This window comes from Felis catus, chromosome B2 (assembly GCF_018350175.1).
Source record: "Felis catus isolate Fca126 chromosome B2, F.catus_Fca126_mat1.0, whole genome shotgun sequence".
Classification (NCBI taxonomy): domain Eukaryota; kingdom Metazoa; phylum Chordata; class Mammalia; order Carnivora; family Felidae; genus Felis; species Felis catus.
In genome coordinates, this window is record NC_058372.1 from 76,727,501 (window position 1) to 76,745,747 (window position 18,247).

General features: G+C 37.1%; 1 protein-coding gene across 7 annotated transcripts in view; it reads right to left on the minus strand.

Moving 5' to 3' along the window:
- The window catches only part of SYNCRIP (synaptotagmin binding cytoplasmic RNA interacting protein), a 31,832-nt gene that overhangs the window by 7,986 nt on the left and 5,599 nt on the right, over positions 1-18,247 (minus strand). For all 7 annotated transcript variants that reach the window (XM_011282474.4, XM_011282473.4, XM_045057811.1 and 4 more), the window contains 6 exons: positions 17,779-17,892; positions 17,502-17,678; positions 6,913-7,048; positions 5,506-5,711; positions 2,969-3,118; positions 2,530-2,651 (listed from right to left, as the gene is read on the minus strand). In XM_011282474.4, coding sequence (XP_011280776.1) covers positions 2,530-2,651; positions 2,969-3,118; positions 5,506-5,711; positions 6,913-7,048; positions 17,502-17,678; positions 17,779-17,892 — 905 coding nt within the window. The remainder of the gene's footprint in view (positions 1-2,529; positions 2,652-2,968; positions 3,119-5,505; positions 5,712-6,912; positions 7,049-17,501; positions 17,679-17,778; positions 17,893-18,247) is intronic.

Consider the following 18,247-nt stretch of genomic DNA (forward strand, 5'->3'; position numbering starts at 1 on the left):
GAGATGGGAGCCCTGTGTCAGCATGGACCCTGCTTGGGATTCTCTCTCTCTGCCTCATCCTTGCTTGTGTGTGCACTGTCTCTCAAAATAAACAAACATGGGGGAAAAAAAAAAAAACTTTCATTGCTAGACCCAAGTTACTCTTGCTTACTATCAACCCCAAACAATATGCGTAGGTATGATGGGAAAAACAAAAGCTAAAAAACCAAACCTATAAAATCTTACTTTCAAAAATAATAGAGAGAAAACATAAAAACCAGTATATGGGGGCGCCTGGATGGCTCAGTCTGTGGAGCATGTGACTCTTGATCCCGGGTATGTGAGTCTGAGCTCCATGCTGGGTGTAGAGATTACTTAAAAATAAAAAATTGTTTAAAAAAAAAAAAATCAGCATATGCTTAGATACTAAAAGGAAATATCCTTAATATTCCAATTCAAATTCCGTAATAGTACAGTACAATTGATATAATTCCTTATACCCTGGGAAGCATTCTTCATTTTATTTGAACCCCAAAATACCATGAAATGCATAAAAATAAGCTTCTTTATGAGAATAATTTACTCTTGTGTTAATTTAGCATGTTATTTTATACTCAATTCATACAGACCCAGCTTTTCCATTTCAATTATACATAAAAAATGCTACTCTCATCAACTAGGTTCTCAGACCATTTTGTTGTGCCGTGCTAATTGTCTTAACTGACAAATCACCTTTTTTTGTCACTAAATAACACAATGACAACAGCATGCAGTCATGCAGTGATTCTCAACTGAGATTTCTGCCCCTCAGTGGACATTTAATAACGTCTACAGACATTTTTAGCTGTAACTTGGGTGGGGGGAGGATTCTACTGAAATGTAGTGGGAGGAGGCCAGGGATGTTTGCTAACCATTCTAAAATGCACAGGACAGCCCCCCCATAACCAAGAATCACACAGTACAAAAGGTCAATAATCACAGAGAGATTGAGAAACCCTGGTATAATGGATAAGAGTGAAAACCACAGGGCCAGACTGCCTTGGTTCAAATTCAACTCCACTACTTACTAGCTGTGAGACTGACCTTGGGCAAGTTGACCTCTGTGCCTCAGTTTCCTCATCTCAAACTGGGGAATAGAGTACTCAACTCACAGGGACGCACTGAGGAGTAAGTAGGAATGTGTGCTGTAGTTTGTTAAATTAAAAAAAAAAAATCAGTGAATGACTGCAGCAAGTTAAAAGTGCAAGCATCACATGCAGTCATCCCTTTTGGCCTGTTCTCCTCAAATATTAACAGATACAGTGACATTCCCCACTTTCTATTTACTATCACCCTCCACCTACAAACTTATAACTGTTTTACTCACTTTTCTAACATAATCTCCTACACTTACTTTCTGCCACTGAATGAATAAAACCATCAGTTAACTGTCTTCTGTAACAGGGAAAAGTTATTTTCACTGCAGAGTATACTCAAGGGGTTTGAGATATAGAGCATTTACTTCCCCCTCAAAACCTAACTTTCTATAATCTTTTTCCTTATGCTACCATTAAGTATATAAAGCACATCTCTTTAGTCCTAGAACAAGTATAGATCACTTGGATAATCACAGTACAAGACATCTTACATAATTCAGTCTGATCCCCTTTTAAAATAGAAGAAACTGAGGCTCAGAACTAGCCAACTTGCCTAACCACAACTGTCAAATGCAATAATTTGATTACTTCCCTGATTATGAAATAAGAGAAATAAATAGAAGCACCCTGACCCTTCTTTTGCATCCCACATAGAGCACTGGGCAGAAAACTGGCCTGAGATACAGTTAAGTTCAGTGATTCTTGTTCTTGCATCAAATAGCAATTATCCATCTTCCTCCTCAGAAATTAATTACCAACTTCAAGTTTTTAAATTGTAAACTTCATTCTTACCCAGCTAAAAGTTTCATTCACTGTTAATGAGCAGATATCCTTCAACAGATACTCTAGAAAGATCCAATTTATGCAATACATTACACTTAGTTGTTTTTTTACCTCAATACTATGTTATTTGATTAACTATACTCATTTCATTTTTCAAAATCCATATGTGAAATCTCTGAGGTGGCAACAGGCACTATGTATTGGTAAAAAAGCCTCTTTCAGATATAGAGGAAGCAGAGTTTATCATAATTGGGAGATTTAATATTTTCCACCTCTGAGGGAAAAAACTCTCCATCCTTTAACAAAATATATAAACGCTTGTGGACAGCTAATATTTAAAACATATAATTCAGGAGCACATTCTGTAAAACATAGCAGGAAATACCCTAGACTGATTTTCATTTATTACAGAGAACTCTAGTTATTTAGAATTATGATTATTTTCACAAGTATGACCAATAGCAACAGCTCAATACACATTTCTTGAAATTCTGGGCATTTCTCAGTGGCTCAAAGCTTTCAAGTACTCTTTCAGAAATAAAGGCATGTTATGCAATTATTTAACAGGTTTGAGCAATACTTGTTTTTCATTAATCTACCAACATTTTAAATTTAGACAATTTTCACTTACATTTGATTCTTTGCTGCTTGCCTCTGAGCTTTTCTTTCTTTCCTTTTCTGATCTGGTGGCTTAGCAAAAACAATTTCAATATTTTCTCCCTCCAAATCTTTGCCATTCATTTCTTCCATAGCCTTAAAAAATGAGGTACTGATCAACAGAGAGGACTTTAACAACAATTTTAATTCATTTGAAGTCAAAAAATCATTTCATTAATGTTGGAAGGATGAGATCCAATAGGACTGTTAGATTTTTATCTAAAGATCCAGCTCTTCAACTAATTAACTTTTTGACTTAGTTTAGTGAGTTATACAATTTGCTAAGGCCAATAAAGGTTAACTGGAGTAGATTACATGACCTCTGAGTGTCCTTCAACTTTTTAGAATACTCTTGATACTAGAATGACTAAAAATCATTAGTTTAATTTAGATGCCTACAATAGTTCTTTTACCTTGACAGCACCATCTCGCTCATCAAAATGAATGAAGGCATAATCTTTTAGTTTCTTCACTCGTTCCAGTTTCCCAAACTGACTAAATGCTTTTTCTAAAATCTCTTCTGTTACAGTATTGGCAAGGTTACGTACAAACAGCACTTTTACCTGAAAATTAAGAAAAAAACAGAAATTCTCTGTGTATTTCCAAAGGGTTCAATTTCCAGGATGCCACCACCCCACCCACCATACATAGGTTTAGTCATTACCCATTAGACAAATATCAGAAATATAATATGACTAAGTTTTCAACTCATTTGAGTAAATACCGAGGAATGACTGCTGGATCTGATGAGTGGAAAAACCTGAACAGACACCTCATCAAAGATACAAGCATATGAAGAGATGCTCAACCTGACGTCCTTAGAGAACTGCATTTAAAAACAACAATGAGGGGCACCTGGCTGGTTCAGTCAGTGGAACACGCAATTCTTGATCTCAAGTTTTTTTTTTTAATTTTTTTTCAACGTTTTTTTATTTATTTTTAGGACAGAGAGAGACAGAGCATGAATGGGGGAGGGGCAGAGAGAGAGGGAGACACAGAATCGGAAACAGGCTCCAGGCTCTGAGCCATCAGCCCAGAGCCGGACGCGGGGCTCGAACTCACGGACCGCGAGATCGTGACCTGGCTGAAGTCGGACGCTTAACCGACTGCGCCACCCAGGCGCCCCTTGATCTCGGGGTTTTAAGTTCAAAGCCCCACACTGGGTGTAGAGAGTAGTTTTTAAAAATCTCTTTAAAAACATAAATAAAAACAAAAACAATGAAATGCCACCACATACCTATTAGAATGGCCAAAACCCAACACTAACACCACCCAATGCTGGTAAGGATATGGAACAGAAACATTGCTAGTGGAAATGCAACATGGTACAGCCACTGTGGAGAACAGTTCAGTTTTTTTATAAAACTAAACATACTTTACCATACAATCTGATGATTGCACTTTTTGGTATTTACCCAAATGGGTTGAAAACATGTCCACATAAAAACCTGCATATGGTTGTTTACAGCAGCTTTATTCATAACTGTCAAAATTTGGAACCAAAATGTTCTTCAGTAGGTGAATGGATAAATTGCAGTACCTCCAGACAATGGATTATTATTCGGTGTTAAAATGAGCCATCAAGCCATGAAAAGACATGGAGGAATCTTAAATGCATGTAACCAAGTACAAGAAGATAATCTTAAAGAGCTACATATTGTATGATTCCAACCATAGGACATTTGGGAAAAGGCAAAACTATGGAGACAATAAAAAATCAATAGTTGTCAGGGGTTAGAGGGGATGGTGGGGATGGTAGGGATGGGGGAATCAGGGAGGATTCCTAGGGTAGTAAAACTATTCTGTATGATGCTATAATGAATGCATATCATACATTTGTCAAACCCATAGAACGTACAATAGAATAAATCCTAACATGAACTATGGACTTGAGGGTATATAAGAACTCTGTAAGTTTTTCAAAATAAAGCAAACAACGCTTAACAGTTTTTATTAAATTAGTAATTACTTTGTAATCAATGTAATCAAAGATGGAGGTGGTCATTTCCTACTAATGTGAATTCCATGCCTTGAGATAGTTGTTGAACACTTAACACAGGTGGTCAAAACTAATTAGAATCTGCTTCTAAAAGGTGGATAAAGAAGGGAGGGAGCATTCAAAATACTGACAAATTCTTTCAATCCAGAAATCGCCTCAAAGTACAGTTATAAAAGTTGACCCTTTGTTAGGAAACATCATTTCCTCCTAAAATACCTGAAATAACACCTGAATTTAAAAATCCAGTAAGAACTTAATAGGCCAATGGAAAAAATAATATGAAGTATTTTCTGTCCTCAAGACTACTTATCCTTTAGTAATATTCATAGTTCTGGCATTCACACTACTTTCTTGATTTAAGTGAATGAGCTGTATTTGCTAGCCTATCACCATTAAGAGGGTTTCTTAAATGACAAAGAGTAGAATAACTTAACTAGAACTGCACTAGTGAGTAAAGTGTTGACTCAAGAGATGTTTGTTCTCATAGGATGTCTCAACTGACTGCTGAAGCAGGATACCTAATAATAGCTAAACCTTGTAACTGCAGCAGCTCTGCTGAGGCCAATACAGTTCACTATTTTTAGGAGTAGGACTTTTAACACAAAAACCATGAAAGCTAATGGCGCCATTCTCAAAAATGCAAAAATTGCTCTTAGAATACACACAAAACTGATGGTGAATTACTTCCACAGGATGTAGGCTAACTACTCATCATCATGAGAATGACAGCTACACAATTATGATCGAGTGTCCACAAATAAATTTTTATATTTTCTCTCTATGCACTTGGTTTTATTTCTGATGTGTGGCCTTAATAAAGAACACTTCTCTCACTTTCAAAAACGTGGTTTTGTGAAAAGTATACAATTCATTTTATAAGTTTCTTACTTCTCTAAAGCCTCCCGAATCCCTTTTGCCACCAACCCATCAAAAAAAACTGACTGTCATTACCTTTGCCATCACTTCAGGATCAGGATCTTCTATAGGATCAGCCCATTCAACAGTTCCAACATTTCCCCAGACCTTGACTTTACCACTCATTAACCTACGCCTTGCCTGGGCAGCTGTTTTGTGATCTTCATATTCAAGGAAGCAAAAGCCTCTGTTTTTTTTCTTGTCATCTGGTTGGTGGTATAAAATGACGTCTGTGAGACCCTCTGAAAATAAGCAACCATTCCAGAAAAATTAGGTAAAATAAGAAAAAAGAAGATCAAAGCATTTTTCTAATACTTGAATATAAAAATGAAAAATAATCTCTTTTCTTTGAAGAGGACTCTCAAAAACATTGGTCCAGATAACTGACCTAATACACACACCTTCCAAGTGTTCTCAACACAAAAATCCCCATGAAAAAAAAAAGTATTCTTTTTAATTAGACCCAAGGACTATTCTTCCATTAAATGACAAGGGGCATAAAATTTTTACATAACAATTATAAAAATGGCAGTGTAAGTCACATATGGTTAGACACTTTTCTCATTATGTAAATAAACATTAAAATTCCTTTTGATGGCACTTTCCTGGCCTCAGATATCAGTAACTATTTCAAATTTTTTTTTTTCCAACGTTTATTTATTTTTGGGACAGAGAGAGACAGAGCATGAACGGGGGAGGGGCAGAGAGAGAGGGAGACACAGAATCAGAAACAGGCTCCAGGCTCTGAGCCATCAGCCCAGAGCCTGATGCGGGGCTCGAACTCACGGACCGCGAGATCGTGACCTGGCTGAAGTCGGACGCTTAACCGACTGCGCCACCCAGGCGCCCCTATCAGTAACTATTTCAAATGAGATATTAGTATCACGTAACATTTTGAATGTTCCTGGAGACTGGTAACAGTCTGATAATCTGCTAAATATTCTAGGCAGACAAAACAATAAAATAATAAAAGCAGCTTGATTTGGTCACTATTCTAAAAAATGCTTTAGATTTCAAAGAAATTACACCATACTGACATTGATTATATAATCTCTTGCTTATAAAAATACTTACCATTCCAATAATTTAGAAAATCTAATCATTATGGAAACAATCCCACTAAGAATGTCAAGCTAGCACCTAAAAATGCATAGAACACACAGATTCCAAAACGAGATGCACAGATTCTGCAGATAGTTCAAATCTCAACTGCATTCCTTAAGAACTACACAGCATTCAGCAAGTTATTTCCCAAAACCCTCAGTACCTGTTTTCCTTATCTTACTTACAAAATACTTACAGAATGGAGCTACCTATCTCCCACAGTTGGGAGTAAGAATGCCAGTCAATAAATGTAGTGTTTGTAACAGTGCTTGACATGCAGAAGTATGCAATTACCTTCAGTATTAGAAGTGCATCTCCTTCCACATAAATCCAACTTACCTGTTACTTTGCTAAATTCTTCAAGAATCTGTTCCTTGGTTTTACTCTTAGGAATAGAGCCCACAAAAAGCCTATTGTTGGCCACTGAGATGCAGACACCAATGTGTTTTCCAGAACGAATTTCATGATTATTATACTGAAAGGGGAAGAAGTGTACCATATTTTTAAAATACTTATAAAATATTTTATTATAAATGATTATAAACATAGATGCAACTTTTTAGGCAAATTTCAATGCTATGTTTATCAAGTATTTTTATCCTTTAAAAATATAGTTAGCATACGTAAGAGGAAATTGTAATCTGCGACAGATATGAAGATTACACTGACAAAACACTTAAAAAGTTTATGAATTAAATTAATGCAAAAATTTGTTAAATCCTTGAAACTTAGGAAACTTGGTAAGTTAGGAATCAGGTCTATGAGCAGCTTAAATTCAAAACTGCTGATTCCACAATACTTTAATTTCTACTTAAATTCATCCTGGCAACCAGTTATCCTCATGCAAGAGAAATGGGATTCAAATACCAACAAGCTTTCTGCCTTTCTGTTAACCAGCATCAAATTTTTTTCCATCTCCCTTTCACTCTTGTAAGAAGTTGCAATAAGGGATTTTCAGCTTCAAATATAAGTCTAAAAGGAGAGAACCTTCTTTTCCTGAATCCAACCCTACTTTTTCCCCCATTTCATTTTCAACAAACCTACAAGGTTGAAAAAAAATAAGTGGACTTATTAGGGTGCACATATAGAAGCAACTATAAAACTACAGTAAAAAGTCAAGTCTTCATGTAACCCATACCCCATAGAAGGATGAGATATTTATTATACAGGCAAAACCCAATCTGTCAAAGTCACAAATCTACTAATCAGTATGATTTACAAACCGAAGTTCAAAAATATTCAAGTTACCAGGGAAAGTGAATTATTTATATTACACAGTTAAAACTACCTCAAAATTTCATGTTAGCAATAATGGTAGCAGCAGTTACAATTTGATTAATCCCCCACACCTGGCCTCAAAATCTGTTTTGAGTATGTGCAAGTGGAGCTATAAACACTAAAGAATCAACATAAATTTCCATACAATTTATAGGCCAGCCTTATAGCCAAAGTGAAACCATTCCTCTCCCATTTTGAAAGTAAGCTTTATACCCCATGTGGGGCTTGAACTCACAACCCTGAGATCTAGTTGCATGCTCCATTGACTCAGCCAGCCAGGCACCTCTCCTCTTCCATTCTTGCATTAAAGGTACATCAGGTGCAAGACAAGAAAGCATACAGTAAGTCAGAAAATCAATTCCTCCCTGTCCCTTTCTCCATCTCCAGATACTCAAAATCTAACATGAAATTCAAATGTCCTTCCTCCAGTTCAAAACGGCTTTGTACTTTCTACCTCACTGATTCAATTCGTGCTATCAAAGTCTCTGGTCATCATGATCCCAGGATTATTTATATTCTCTACACTTATGCCAGAGACTTAAAAAAAAAAAAAAAGGAAAGAGGACAAGGGTGCACAGCTGGCTCTGTCAGTGGAGCATGCAACTCATGATCTCACAGTCATAAGTTCGAGCCCCACAACTGGGCATGGAGCCTACTTACAAAACAAACAAAAAAAGAGATGACAGTTTTTGCCTATTGAAAACAAACTCAATGACTCCCCATCACCACTAGATAAAGTTCAAATACTTGGACATCACATAAGTTTATCCTAAAATTCCTAGTATGTCCCCCTTCTCTCCACAACACTAAAATCTTAGCTACTTACACCTGAGTTCTCAAACAGCTTTTAGACTGCTAAGCCTCTGAATAAAATGCTTTCTCTGAAACTTCCATCATCCAAACTCCAGATTTGAGCTCACTGTGCAATACCTACATCCTAAAAAACAGGTCAACAAAACACCCTTCTATGCTTAACACAAACCAACAGTTCTAAAAGGAGTGATTTTGCTCCCCAAGGGACATTTGACAATGTCTAGAGACATTTTTGGTTGTCAACTAGGGATGTGGGCTTACTGCTGGTTATTTAGTGGGTACGAAGGCCAGAGATGATACTAAATATCCTACAATTCAGAGGATAGCCCAGTAAAACAGAATTATCAGATCTAAAATATCAACAGTACTGAGGCTGAAAAAGCCTGCCACAACTTTTTCCCCCATGGCATTTATATTAAGACCAAAAACCTCTTAAAACTAGAAATATATAGATTACCTGCAAACAGTAGTGCTATGGCTGAATCCATCATTGTATGGGATTATGAACAAGTAGACTACAATACCTTATAACAAATAAATTAATCTAAGAAACACAAATTACTTTTAAGACACGTGCATTCCCTAGATTTTTATAATCTAGCATCAGAACACAACCTTAATGACAAATCAATGGCTTTCAATTTGATCTAATCTGTAACCCCAGGAGTTGACAAAAACTAAGATATCAGAAAAACAGAAAAAAATACATAATATTCAAAGGTGAAAATAAGAGTTATTCTGAAGATGACAGAACTTGGCATAGTTTTCCTTCTGTGTTTTTCATTTTCCAAAAGTTCTAAGAGCTAGACCTGTTTACTGTAAGGAAACATCTAAATCTAAGTTTTAAAAAACTTAGAAAAAAAAAGTTGTGGGGCACCTGGGTGGCTCAGCTGGTTACACATCTGACTTGATTTCAGCTCAGGTCATGATCTTACAGTTATGAGATCTGCACTTGGGTGAGTGTTGCTTAAGATTCTCTCTTCCTCTGCCCCTCCCCTGCTTGCACGCATTGTCTCCCTCTCTCAAAAAAAAAAAAAAAACTTGTTAAAAAAATAGAATTCTTAGTTATAACACGTCCATCAACATTTAACAATTCTGCTTCAAAGTAGTAATGACTGTTTCTGTTATTATTTACAGAAGAAAAGCTTCTTCACTTCTAATTCATCATCACTTGCCCTGCTAATAAGGTTTACCAATCCTGGATAGGTAGAAGGTTATTTAGGATGACTGTGGTCTCTAAACAGTGTAAGTGACATGAAGATTTATTGGGACTTCTAAACTAAACTATAATGCTTCATCCACATTTTTTTTGATTAAAAAAAGATAAAACAATTAGAGCTAACACACAGAGAGTAAACTGGCTCTTCAATTAAAATAAATCATTAAAGGGGCAAAGGAGACCCTCTGGGCATATTGTCCAAAAAAGCAAAAGTACCCAGAGGGGTGCATGGCTGGCTCAGTAAGGCACAGCATCCAACTCTTGATCTCAGGGTCGGGGGCTTACGCCCACATCTGGTGTAGAGACTACTTAAGAGAGGGGGGGAAAAGTACACAGTACCCAGCAATAAGCATTTCTTGAAGCAGTGCCCTATTAAACATGCATTTTTATGTGCATCTGAATTATTTAACGGTTCTCAGTCTTTAATAATTTTAAGACCAATCTATCACCATAAATTCACAAACGTTGCACCCCAGCAGGTGGGTAACAGTGAGATGAGTGGCAGAAGGGCATGATGAAACTGTTCTGAACCTTAACACAGATTCTAATGTAATGCTGATAAATCGTCTAACTCTCAACAGGTAATACATCAGGACACTATCACAGTATCAAAATTAACAACAACAAAAAAAACGTGATGCCTTCCAACAAGGAAGTTGGGCGGCGATGTTAAGATATTTAAAAAAATCTAGCTTTCAGGGACACTTGGGTGGCTCAGTTGGTTAAGGGTCCGAATTGGGCTCAGGTCATGATCTCACAGTTCGTGAGTTCGAGCCCCAAATCGGGCTGTCAGCCAAGATCAGCCAAGATCTGATGTCAGTCAGATCCTCTGTCTCCCTCTCTCTGCCCCTCCCCAGCTCCGGCACGTGCTCCGTCTCTCTCAAAAATAAACATTAAGGTCGCTGGAGTGGCTCAGTCAGTTGGTTAAGTGTCCCAACTCTTGGGTTTAGGCTCAGGTCAGGATTTCACTGTTTCTAAGTATGGGCCCTCCAACAGGCTGTGTGCTGACAGCATGGAGCCTGCTTGGGATTCTCTGTCTCCCTCTCTCTGCCTCTCCCCTGCTTGCTCTCTGTCTCTCTCAAAATAAATAAACTTTAAAATATATAAATAAGATAAACATTTTTAAAGAATCTATCTTCCAGATTCAGTATCATAGTGAGGTGACCAAATAAAACAAAGATGAACTTTGAACATGAATCAATACAGTTTCACTCTTTCAGAACACCAAAACTGGAGTTGTACAGTACAGAATATTCCCACCATCTAGGTTTAAAATCTCAAGTCACCTTTTCCTGCCGTCGTAGCCAGTCAGTCATCAAATGCCCCCAAATTTAGCAATCTCAGATTTGGAATCTAACTCACAAGTGGTTTTTCAGTCCTAACTCTTCCCACAGCAGCAAAGCCACTACCTCCTCAGCCTACTTTATTCTTAAACATTTCTTAAGTAGAAAATACTGAAGCCAAAATCTACTTCCCTAAAAATTCTACAGTAACTATAGATTTTCTTCCCCAGATGACAGCACTTCATATACTCCACACAATGCTCAGGATTTAGCTGTTCTCTAAACCTGGCTAATCATTCCTTCTCTGATACTGGCAAACTAATGTGCCTCCCAAGAGAGTCACCAAATAGTGATATCCATAACATAATACTGTAGACACAGACTGAGATGGAGGAATCTAGAATAAATTGGAGACTACTGCTAATCTTCCACTTCTAAACATTTTTCTGTAACACAACAGTCCATGATTACCTGAGCTTATTTGGCAACCACACCACACTGCTTACTTACACTACAGCTTACTTGTGAAATCAGTTGTATATAGGACTTGACGTTTGTCCTGACTCAATTCCATCTTGCTGGTGTTAACTATCTGTTTCAGGCTATCACAGTCTTTTAAGATTCTGATTTTTGTCATCCAGGGCATTTATCACTCACTACATGAAGACTCAAGTCACCAGACATATGACAGCAGTCCAGCTATGTCCTGATTTATTTTTTTTTAATTTTTTTTCTTTAATGCTGATTTATTTTTGAGACAGAGAGAGACAGAGCATGAACGGGGGAGGGTCAGAGAGAGGGAGACACAGAATCCAAAACAGGCTCCAGGCTCCGAGCTGTCAGCACAGAGCTCGACGCGGGGCTGTCGAGAGTGCGAGATAGTGACCTGAGCCGAAGTCGGCTGCTCAACCGACTGAGCCACCCAGGCGCCCCTGCCCTGATTTATAAATCATTGATAAAAATTAGAATGGAACATATAGCTTACCATCGCCTATTATTTCTCCTTTCAAAATCTCTAGTCTCTCTCCTTTCTATATAGCTGCCACTTTCCTGGTCTTTGTTCTCTTCATCCAAACATTCTTCATTATTCTGTTTTTTATACCATGCTACCCACATTAACACTCGAAAGTTTAATGGCAGCATGGAAACTTAGCCCCATAGTCAAGACTACTACCTTCTGGCACTGACTTTATACTATACTAGTTTCATCTCCCATTTCCTTCAACAATACACTGCTTCAACCAGATTACCTATTTCCTTTCACTGTCCTGCTCAAACTTCTTTATCACAAAGCCTTCCAAAGTAACCCCAACACAATCTATGCCTTCATCCCTGTTAGCATCTGAAAAAGGCATTTGCATCCCTGTTACCCTCTGAACGATGCATCTGTGTCCTATAAAATCATGAACTCAATCAAACTACCATGTAGGTCCAAAGTTTTCATGTTAAACACACTATTTGCTAAAGTGCTACAAAGTATGTCGTGGACCTATCTTGTCAACTGCATTCATCAAAATGGTTTTATACATGCTACACCAGTGTACATCAACCACTTCAGTGAATAAAACCCATCAGTGCCTATCAAAACCATAACTGTTTTAGTTTTTTTTTTTTTACATTTATTTTTGAGAGACAGAGCACAAGTGGGGGAGGGGCAGAGACAGAAGGAGACACAGAATCTGAAGCAGGCTCCAGGCTCTAAGTTGTCAGCACAGAGCCCGACGCGGGGCTCGAACTCATGAACTGTGAGATCATGACCTGAGCCAAAGTTGGAAGCTTAACCGACTGAGCCACCCACGCGCCCCAAAACCATAACTTTTAATATGCAAATAGAGATCAACTATTCCAGTATTTGTAATATAGGCACTATTAGCATTTTCAGCAGGGTATTTATTTCTATTATCTAGGACTGCAATGGACACTAAAATGCCAGTGGCCCTGAGCTCCAATTCGAGCAGCACACCACAGAAATACATATACACACTTGCCTGCCCTTCTTCCCGGTCTTTGGGACAACAACAAACACTACACATTTGGGTATTTCCAAATATCCCCCTGGGGATGAGGGGGAAAGCATTACCCCCATAAGTGTACATTAATTCAAAGTTGACACTGAATACATAATTACAAATGGAAATCAGAAAACCTTTAAATACTAATATGGGACTATAGCTAATATGGGAAATATAAGTTCTTGGGTCATAAATAATAGATTAGATGACACTAGTCAGCCAGTCAGGTTATTTATCTAGCACCTACTGAATTATTACATAGTGGCACTGTTGTAAATGTCAGGGATACAGGAAAAAAGAGCTTGTATGCTGGAGGAGAGAGATAAGCAAATACTTTACAAAGCCAAGAAATAATTTTAAGTACATCTGAGCATTCTATTTTATTGTGTTCATGATACAGTCACAGAGCAACTGGGTGGTAAGCTGCTCAAAGTCAGGAAAGGCCTTCTAGGAAGACCTGATCTATAAGAAGGCAGTAGCCATGGTAGCTGGGGGAGTGTTCAAAAGCGGAAGAGCAGAAGGTGGCCTTGAGATGGAAATGGTCACAGCTTATGTGGGAGGCAAAGTATGGACGGAGGAGTAATAAAGAAAAAAAGAAATGTAAGCAGAAACTTGATCAGATAGGACCTTGTTTGGAAGCCATTATTAAAGTTTTCAGCATGGGAATGTTGTGATCTAACCTATGCTGTTGAATGGTAAGACTGTAAAGGGGCAATGGAAAGCAGTGACTAGATAGAAGCACTCTTTGAATGGTACTTTAGACTAATGTGGTAGCAATGTAGATAGATGCCAAAAATATTCTGGCAGCAGAAACAGAACTTATTTCCTGTGCTCCTTTTTAACACTACCTAAGTGACTACATAATTAAAGAATTAGGCTACCTGATGACATAATTTATATTGCTGGCTTTAAACTGTTAGGTCTGGTCAACGATAAGAACTCAAACTAAACAAACCTGGTATCGAACTAAAGCTATATGGCCTCCTATAAGTCACCCAGGCTATTTATTCTTCTACAGAATGAAGATAATTCCAGTTGCTTTAAAAAATAGGTAGTATTTAAAGGTAATAATGTAACACCCTACCACAGCTCCTGTGTCTTAACAAGCACTCAACAGGTAACTATTATTCACCTTTCACAAACTTAGCTCCTGCTTCCCTGGCAAGATTTTCATCATTTGGCAATAAATTTATTGCCCAAAATACGAAGCAAATGTTGGCTGAAAACCAGTCATTTAAAAAGTCTACAGGTGCTTAACTTCATGCCTCTTTTTCAGCTGTTATTATCAATTAACCTATTTTTATAAGTAATTCAGATGCAAATTTAAAATCCACAAAAATTTTTTAAAGTAAACTCTACCCCCAAAGTGGGGCTCAAACTCACGGCCCTGTGATCTAGAGTCACATGCTCTAACAACTGAGCCAGCCAGGCACCCCAGAATCCACAATAGTTTTTAATCTGAGGGACAGGGAGGGGAGGGATTATTCCTGGATCATACCAAAAATAAGGCCATATACATAATCTTTTTTTTAAAGTAAGTTCTACACCCAACATGGGGTCTGAACTCATGACCCAGAGACGAAGAGTCACATACTCTACCAACTGAGCCAGCCAGACTATCTCGATCTAAAGGTACTCAGGACACTCAAAGGACAGGAAAGCAAAAAGAAATGGTCTTCCTGCTTCCATCTTGTCTGATCTATAAATAATCCCAAATAGACATTTTTTTTTAAAACTTATTATCTACAACTAGAATGACCATTCTATTAATCTTCTATAAAAATTCACCTTGGATATTGGTGTAATTCAAGTAGACTCTCATGACATGACACAAGAAGGGACAGTTTTCAAAATATGCTCCCTTAAAGAACACATTTAGAAGAGTACTCATTTCCACAATACTAAGTAGCAAAGGACGTCCTCGTTAACTTGATTTATTTCTCTAGAATATTTCATTTCCTCAAAAGTCTAGTCCTCCCTTTTTACTGTTACATTACGGCAAGCCTCCCAATTCTGTTATCAACATAATCCTACCACAGTAAAACACCCTTTAAAAAAAAAGCAACGATGTGGGGCACCTGGGTGGCTCAGTCGGTTAAGTGTCCAACTTCGGTTCAGGTTACGATCTCGCGGTTCGAGCCCCACATCAGGGTCTGTGCTGACAGCTCAGAGCCTGGAGCCTGCTTCAGATTCTGTCTCCCTCCCTCTCTGCCCCTCCCCAGCTTACACTGTGTCTCTCTCATTCTCAAAAATATTTAAAAATTTAAAAATAAAATAAAAAATTTTTAAAAAAGCAACGATGATATATCCATTTCACCCTAGTGGATATAGTGGTAAAACCATTACAAAATGCAAAACTTCCTAATTTATCAGACAGGAAAAAATAAACATGTTTCCAGATAAGGACTCCAATCACAAAACCAGAAAAAATGAAAAAAAGAACAAAAATTATTATTAGTTCCTGGACAAATTAAAATGGCTGGCTAGCTACCTATGGAACTTTCTGAATTATAACTGAAAACTTAACTATATTAATGAGACTACATCCTAAGCCCACAGCAATGCAATTTTGGACTGTATTATTTGTTAAGCCAAGGCAACTGCCCAAACTGAAACATTATTTCATAATGACTATTTACTGGCACTCAAAATCGTCATGTTACAATAGGATTATAGATCATCTTCCTCTAATGAAGTATTTTTTATGGATTTTGGACATTGTCTACAAATACTGCAGTGAGGACCTGCCATAAATAGTGCATTTTGGTAGCAAGAATTAAGTGGCCTACAAATGTTGGTTTAATGATTCCTTTTAAAAATGTTAATACACAAATCACCACTTATACACTAAGTAACCACCCTTGTTAAACAATAAAAGCTTTATGTAATACTAATATATAAAATGGGTCTGAAATTAATGGTAAATTCTGTACTAGCTTGCTGCAGTAAGATAGTTTGCTGCCTTCTCATTCACATTTCCGTATTAAAATTTACTGCTACTCTATTGCTACCTGAAAAATGTTCTATTTGTTTATAGATTAAACCAGATGATTTCTAAAGTTATCTTTCCAGAACTCTAAAAAGTCCTTAATTTTACACGAACTGCTCAAAACTAAAATTTTGACAGCCCAAAGGTTACAAGTGAATGGTTCCCTATAGAACTATAGCTGCTCTGAAATAGGAAGCATTCTTTAAATGAGGGAAAAATCACCCATGATTTAAAAGTACCTAAACTCCCAAATTCTTTTTTAGAGACACCACCTATAATCTTTCAAGCAGCACTATTCTAATGTTAAGTTTTTATCATAGTTAATTACATACACCAAATGAGAAATTCAATCACCATGGAAAGCAAATCAAAGTATAGTTGGCTTTTCCCCTTAAGGTATGCCTTAAAATGTAGACCATCTGATGGTGAGGAAAGGAAAAATTCAGGAAAAATCAATCCAAGAATTTTAAGATTGTTTAGTATCCCCTACAAAATATGTAAGCCAATAAGGCAAATTTAACAAATATCTGCCATAGTGGACAATTTTACAAAAGTTCCTCCCCAGTTTACTTTTTGATACATTTCTTGGGTTGAAATTAACCCTTGACCTCTTCAATTATAAAATGTAGAATCCATGTGAGCCACAAAATTTAATGAAACTAGTTTAAAGAAGAGCTAAGCCATAATTTGATTAAAGCTCTTGTTTTAAAGTTGGCAACGTAACTAGGTCTTCACACCTTACATCTGGTACTTTAAATCAAATATTGCCACTCAGCATGAAATCCTTTATTTCATGAACTAGAAGTTTGTCATCACAATGTCTCTGTGATATATTTTATAGAAAGAGGAATGGCCCAGGTACAGCCACAAAATAAGGAAGGCCTACCTATTACAGTCACTTTCTTAAATCTTTTAACATTCCTATTAAAAAAAAAAAAATCACCAAACCAGATGTTTCAAAGAACTAATAACTCAATTCTGATACAGTGCCTTATATATAGATCCTCAGTCAGGTACAGCCAGAAAATAAGAAAGCCCTACCTATTAGTTACTTCCTTAAATCTTTTAACATTCCTATTAAAGAGTAAAAAAATCACTAAGCTACATGTTTCAAAGAACAAGTAACTCAGAATTCTGACACTGTGCCTTATATATAGATCCTCAGTCCAGTCAACTACACGTATAAAGAATACTGCTACAATAACTACAACAAAGAATGTAAAAGTGCCTAATCAGCACTTCAAAAAACATTTGGTTAACTCTTAGGCAAAATAAGAAAAAACTCGACTTTAATTAAAGACAGTGAACGTGAAGACTGGAAGAAAAAAACTTACCAGTTTAACAGCCTCCTGAGCAGCTTCTTTTGTACAAAAAGTGACAAACGCATAACCTCTATTGAGACCAGTGAGTGGATCCATCATTAGACGAAGATCCCATATCGGTCCAGCTTTCTCAAATAATGGAACAAGTTCATCCTCAAACAGATCTCTTGGGATCTTCCCCACAAATATCTGTAAATTAAACATGAAGTAAAAAACCATGGAGAGTTTCTTTAGGGAACCAGATACCTGCGCATTTACTACAAAAGGTACAAGTTTTTAGTTTCTTTACCTCAGTGCCAACAGAAGGCTGCTGACCTGAATAAACGGAATCTGGAGGCGGTCCCCCATACTTCCTCTGTCCAGTGGTCACATCAAGTGTGTAGCCTGTTCTTTCCAATAGTGCCTTGAAAAGTTCAAATGTCATTAATACATTTAATTCACAAGACCACACCCATGCATTTCACAGTTAAAAATCAATCTTGTTCAAAGCATTCCATTTACCTTGGCAACAATCCCTACAGTTTTCTGGTATGTTTTAGAATTTCTCCTTTAATGTACCCTTGTAGTAGCTCTAATTTTTAATGAAAATTTCAGGGCCCTACTCAAATTATTTCTGGTTTCCAATTAACTAGTGTTTAGCAAACAAACAACTAATATTGATTCATCAACATCTTTCAAGCCAGGGTCTGTACCTGTTCTGCTGATTTCTCCTAACTGTACCTAATTTGCTTGAGTTTAATTCTCTCCCAAAGGAGGAA